Below are 6,516 nucleotides of genomic sequence, written 5' to 3' on the forward strand. Positions count from 1 at the left end.
AGTGGAACCAGAACAGCTCTGGAAGAACAAGCGCTGCTGCTCCCTGGCAGGGCTGCCAGGATGGACTCTTTTCCTCCTCCCATGAACACAAGAACTGTCCCTGCAGTTCCATAAGACTTTTCAGGAAGGATATAGTGAAAAACAAGTCACTAAAGAACCCTTTATTTTGTTTAGAGACAAGGAGAGCACGGCTCCTCATTTACACAGCCAGTGGTTATAAAAGAAAAGCAGACAGTGAATTAAGAAATGGGATGACAACAACATTATCACAATAGAAAAACTACCAACAACAACAGAAAATCCAGATGACAGGCTGGGCCTGTAATTAGTTACTCTAAAACTCCTACGTAGAAGCAGATGGGTAGTTTAATACTTCAGGAAATTGTAAGATATGAGTTTCCACAAGGCATCCTTGAGCTCCTGGTTCCTCATGCTGTAGATGAGGGGGTTCACTGCTGGAGGAACCACTGAGTACAGAACAGACACAACCAGATCCAGGGATGGGGAGGAGATGGAGGGGGGCTTCAGGTGGGCAAATATGGCAGTGCTGACAAACAGGGAGACCACGGCCAGGTGAGGGAGGCAGGTGGAAAAGGCTTTGTGCCGTCCCTGCTCAGAGGGGATCCTCAGCACGGCCCTCAAGATCTGCACATAGGACACCACAATGAGCACAAAACACATGAAAAATAAACACACGTTGACCACAATAAGCCCAAGTTCCCTGAGGTAGGAGTGTGAGCAGGAGAGCTTGAGGATCTGGGGGATTTCACAGAAGAACTGGCCCAGGGCATTGCCCTTGCACAGGGGCAGTGAAAATGTATTGGCCGTGTGCAGCAGAGCATTGAGAAACCCAGTGGCCCAGGCAGCTGCTGCCATGTGGACACAAGCTCTGCTGCCCAGGAGGGTCCCGTAGTGCAGGGGTTTGCAGATGGCAACGTAGCGGTCGTACGACATGACCGTGAGAAGATAAAACTCTGCTGAAGCTAAAAAGACAAACAGAAAGATCTGTGCAGCACATCCTGCATAGGAAATGTCACTGGAGTCCCACAGAGAGTTGGCCATGGACTTGGGGACAATGGTGGAGATGGAGCCCAGGTCGAGGAGGGCGAGGTTGAGCAGGAAGAAGTACATGGGGGTGTGGAGGTGCTGGTCCCAGGCTATGGTGGTGATGATGAGGCCGTTGCCCAGGAGGGCAGCCAGGTAGATGCCCAGGAAGAGCCAGAAGTGCAAGAGCTGCAGCTCCCGTGTGTCTGTGAACGGCAGGAGGAGGAACTGGGTGATGGAGCTGCTGTTGGACATTGGCTGCCTGTGGGCATGAGGACCTGTGCAAGGAGAAAAGACAGTGACAAGTTAGAGGGACTTCTCTGAGGAAAGTAAACATGCTGTTTCGCAATGAAAACCTCTTCCCTGATAGAAGGATGTTTCATCTCATTCTCTCTTTCTACCAGCTGAGAAAAAAGCTCATCACAGTTTAAAATGCAGCTTGGGCATCTGGTTTCCATGGACGCAAGTCTGGGGCAAGAGCCCCTGGGTTGGTATCAGAACAAGAAGTGACCCACACTCCCACCCCAACCCCAGAGAGCAAGAGCACCAGGGACAGGTGGAGAAACAGGGAAGAACACTGCAGTGCTACCAGAAAATAAAGCAAGGACATAAAGGCAGACGGGCATGCTGTGGAACATTCTCCTGACCCGACTGTGCTGCTGCCACTCACATAATGACACTGTAGAGCAAGTACTTTTAGCACCTTTTTTGAGTACCACGTTCCAGGAACCCTTCACCTGGAGGTCCAGCTGCTGAGGTGGAGACTCGTGACCTGGACCCCATGGCTTTGGGGCAGAGGGTCTGCTGGGGAGGAGAGGAGACCAGGGGTTGCACTGGGAAATGTGTCTGCACTGCAGAGGATGGCAGGGGTTTCCTAAATCCCGTCCCTGGCATATCTGGTAGGAGCTCCTTCTCCCTGCCCATGTCTGTGCTGCCTGCAGCTGTGTCTCTGTCCCTGCTCTGCTCCCTGTCAGTGTCACAGACCCCGTCCCACCCGCTGTGTGCTCAGCTCTGTCCTGCTCACACCTCCTGGCACTGCCCAGGGGCAGCTCTGTGTGTGCAGGGGCTCAGGAGCAGCTCAGACCAGTCCTAACGAGAACTGGGGTCTCAGTGTCTGCTCCAAAGAGAGAAATAAATCCCCATCTCCCACTGCACAACCAGCCAACCAAGAGTGGAAAACTGAAAGCACAGACTCTTTCCCTTGCAGCTGTTCATGTGTTGATGTTGTTGTTCAGAAGGACCCTCTGCCATGTCTGTGGGGGGATCTGGAGCTCTGAGCAGCCCTGACCCACACAGCCCCCTTCAACCCCACAAGCTCCCTGCCTGCCCTGCCGGGGGTCACTCCTTCCACCCACAGCTGCTGCCATGGGATCTCCCGGGCAGGCTGAGCGCTGACCCTGGCAGGCAGCAGAGTCCCTGCCCGGCACAGCCCTGGGGTGCAGGGACCCTGCTCTGCAGGACAGCCCTGGGCACCCCTGGGTGCTCACCCGCCTTCACAGCTGTTCAACATGGCCTGACAAGAGCCGCGTCCCTACAGACCCCACAAGCTGTGCCTGTGCCAGTTTCAGGAGATGCCTCCAGGAGCTACAGCTGCACTGCCCCGCACCCAGAGACTTACCATGGCAAGGGCTGCAAAGGTTTCTCCTCCAGGGAGCTCTCAGTCATCCTCCCAGTCCTGACCACCTTTAATCTCTCTCTGCCTTGCTCGTCTCCTGAGATCCCCAGGCAGAGCCCTCAGCCCTGCTGCGTGTGCAGAGGAGCTGCTCCTGGGCAGAGCTGTCTCTCTGCAGCGCTGCCGCTGCCATGAGCTCCCTGTGTCCCAGGAGCCCAGCCCAGCTCAGCAGAACAGGAGCAGCCCAAGGCGCTTTAATGACCCCTCTGGTGGGTTTGGTGCTGAGTCCATGGACCTCAGACCCTGAGGGGAAGCTGAAGAAACTTCTCAAGAAGTCAAAGTCAGATGTAAACTCCAAAGTTTCTTGTAGCGTTAACGGGTCACACTGAGGGACACAACTGAGAAACTGTTCCTAGGATCTGGTTAGAGAAGAAAACTGGAGGCAGAATGACAGGTCAGGAAAAGCAAGGTGAAGTTCTCTCTGATAACCAGTAAACCTGGATGTGTTTCATTAACCAAAGGGCCAAGCTCTGATCCCCAGCCCTAGGAAGACAGATCCTGTCCCTCCCACGTTGCCCAGGGCCCTTCCTGGGACAGTGTGATGTGGGGCTGTGCAAGGCCAAGGGCAGGACTATGGTCCCACCCCTCCCAGGTTCCTGGCTGGGGACAAGGAGGCCATGAGGCCCCTGTGCTGCAAGGACAAGGTGTCTCCTCACAGGCATCAGAGGTGCAGACAACAGCCAGAGCCAAGGGGAGAAGGAGCTCATGTCTGGTGGGGCTTTCAGCCTCTTTACATCCCTTGATCATCTCCACGACAGCCTGTGCTGTGGCATCCCCTGCACCTCTGTCCCTGCAGGCTGGAGACATCCCCCCTGCTGCCCCACCTTGCTCCTGTCTGAGCATCTTCCTTCCTTTGCTGAGATCTCTCCATCCTCCCCAGCTGGTCCTTGAAGCACAAAGCCTTGGGCTGATGCAGACTCCCTCTGCTGACCTGCTCCCCCACAGCACTGCCCTTCCATCACATTCCTTTCTGCTCATGTCCAGCCTGGACCTCCCCAGCTGCACTTTGGGCCATTATTTCTTTCTCAAGCACTTTCCCCCTATGCAGAAAACCTCCACCACCTCTGAAACCGCCCTTCAAGCACTCTCAGGCTACTCCTGCACTGCTGCAGCCTCCCCAGTGCTGCTGGGCCAAAGCAGCCCAGGTCCCTCAGCACCCCACACCATGTGCACAAGGTGCTGAACCTGCCTTGGCACAGCCCTGCACTCTGCAGTTCCTCCCTGCTGCTCCAAACTGGGAAGCCGCACACTGGCACACACCCGTGTGTGTGGGTCACACCAGTGCTGAACCGAATGGGATGAGAACTGCAGGTGTCTGGGTCCCCACGCTCCTCCTCATGCAGCCCCGTGTGCAGCTGCCTTGTTCATGGTGAGCGTGCACCACGGGCTGGTGTGGGGACCTTGTAGTGCCCAGGCCCTTCTCCTCAGGGTCACTGCTCAGCGTGTCAGGTCCTGCTCTGTCCTGATGGATGGGGTTGTTCTCCTGCCCCTATACAGAACTGGTCACTTCCCTTTTTAAATCTTTAGAGTTTTTTGATGGGCGAACACCAGATTTTCTCAAGGTCTGCACTCTCCCTTGACTGAAGCTCCATTTGTTCAGCTCATAATGTTTGCATGCAGACGGCTTATCCTGATAAGGGTGTCTCTCCCAAGATACCAGGATGTGGAGTTGAAGGGCACTACAAATACCATCTTCTGGAGAAACTGTGGGGCCTTGGGCGTCTGATACTCATAGTGCCAAAGGTCTGGACTTTGAAGTTTCCCTTCATATGAGAGACCAGCAGGAATGCGTGAAGCTCTGCCTGGGGACAGACAATGTCAGCTGAAGGTTGAGGAGTCAGCATGAGAGGGTAGAACAACATGGGCAATGTCGAGGTGACTGGACACCTATACACTCACTGATGAGGAAGAGGAATGAGATGAGGCCTCCTTCAGACAAATAAAAGAAGCCTCATGTTTCCAGGCCATGTCCTCGTGGCAGACCTGAGATATCCCAATATCGGCAAGGTACCAGCCATCCAGGAGGGTTTGGAACCCATTGACAACATCTTCTTGACACGGGTGACTGAGGAGTCAGTGGGGTGAGGTGCCCTGTGGGACTTCACACTTACAAACCAGAAAGAGTTGGTCAGGATGGAACAGTCAGGGATGGAAAGTGGAGCTGAGGCTCCTGGGAGATGAGAACAAGGCCAAGAGCAGGATTTCAGGAGAGCAGGATTTGGCCTGCTGAGGGACCTGCTTGGGTCCTATGGGATATGACCTTGGTGTCTGCAGTGCTTTTCTCTCCCATTTCCTCCCTCCTCTCTCCCACCTGCTGTTGTGCAGCGTTTTTTACCCTTTCTCAAATACAATATCCCAGAGGTGCTGCCAGCATCACTGAGTGGCTCAGATTTGGCAAGGACTGGGTCCATCTTGGAGCAGCTGAAATCAGCTCTGTCTGACATTGGTCAAACTCCTGTTGTCTTCTCAGAGAGGTGACAACTGTAGCACAGCCACACTCACCCCCAGTTCCAAGACTTTGCCATGTAAGCCCAGTACAGGGTAACAGAGTGTTACAAACTACTTGATCATGGAGAAGAAATGGAAAAGATCTTCTGTCAGTAACCTGAGGAAGTTTCCAGTCAATGAGTACGTTCCTATGAGGAACTGTAATTGCTCTGACATTCACTGGTCAGGCAGAGCTGCATGTACCAACAGTCCAGAGGATCTTGGGCCAAGTGCTTGACATGGCTGCCTGGTTGGCCAACAAGGGTGATTCTCACCTGGATCTGGAACTGGAAAACAATGAAACCCTGGTGAGGGATGTGAACATAAGTGTCCACCTTGGCTGTCATGAGCAGGACACAGTGGGGTCCCAGGCACCAGAGGGGAGGGAGGAAGGCCAGCAGCAGAGCACAGGCTGGTGGGCTCCAGAGGAGAAGACTTGGACATACTGGGGGATGGTGAGCAAAGTGGTGCCATGGAAGTAGATCTGAAGGATGAAGGAGCACAGGAAATCTGATAATCCTTACAGGACAGCCTGCTCCAAGCACTAGAATGATCTCTCCAAGTACCCATGAACAGAAGCATTTATCTCATGAGGCTGCTCCTCTGAACTGATGGAGCTCCAGGGCACAAAGGCAGCACACAGGAGGTGGAAGCAGGGGGAGCTGCAAAGGAGGAATTTAGAAACCTTGTCCATGGATGGGGGGATGATGACAAAGCTGCCCTGGACTTGATACCTGCACGGGAATGGCAGCAAGATGAGCTGACAGAGCTTCACTTGCAGTAAGAGAATAGACAGGGTGAACGTTGTCCTGCTGCTGAACTTCGTAAGAGTAGAATCACACAGGACTGAGGTTCTTCATGGCTTCTTTGCCTCCATCTTCACCAGCAAGGTCTCCTGGGCCTTTGTTCCTGAAGGCAGGAGTCTGGAGAACACCCAGCAGTGGATGGGGCTCAAGTCAGGGGTGACCTGAGCAAACTCAGACACTGTTACAGAACAGGAGATGGGTCACTTGACCAGCTCCTGAACAGAAGTGTCTCTGTGCTGTGGCACCTGAGATTGCCAGGAACACCCACCTCTTGGTCCAGAGGAGTGTGACTCCTCTTGAGGTGTCCTGGCCTGTCTCCTCACTCACATGGTGATTTAGTTACATACTTTTCTGACATACTCAATCTTCATCAGGAGATGCAACACATCGATATGAACTGGAGGCTACTCATACCACCTGTTCTGGAAAGGGAGGGAAGGGCAAGCAGGGATGGAAATAGAATAAATTTGGCTGTATTGCTATTTATTATGGAAATGCTCTCTGTTT

The 6,516-nt window shown here is 53.6% G+C and overlaps 1 protein-coding gene across 1 annotated transcript; it reads right to left on the bottom strand.

Moving 5' to 3' along the window:
* Positions 1 to 366: 366 nt before the first annotated feature.
* On the bottom strand, positions 367 to 954 carry LOC135577992 (olfactory receptor 14J1-like). Its single transcript, XM_065048147.1, has one exon. The coding sequence runs from the start codon at positions 952 to 954 to the stop codon at positions 367 to 369; it is 588 nt and encodes a 195-aa protein (XP_064904219.1).
* Positions 955 to 6,516: the final 5,562 nt, after the last annotated feature.

This window comes from Columba livia, unplaced genomic scaffold (genome assembly GCF_036013475.1).
Source record: "Columba livia isolate bColLiv1 breed racing homer unplaced genomic scaffold, bColLiv1.pat.W.v2 Scaffold_206, whole genome shotgun sequence".
Lineage (NCBI taxonomy): Eukaryota > Metazoa > Chordata > Aves > Columbiformes > Columbidae > Columba > Columba livia.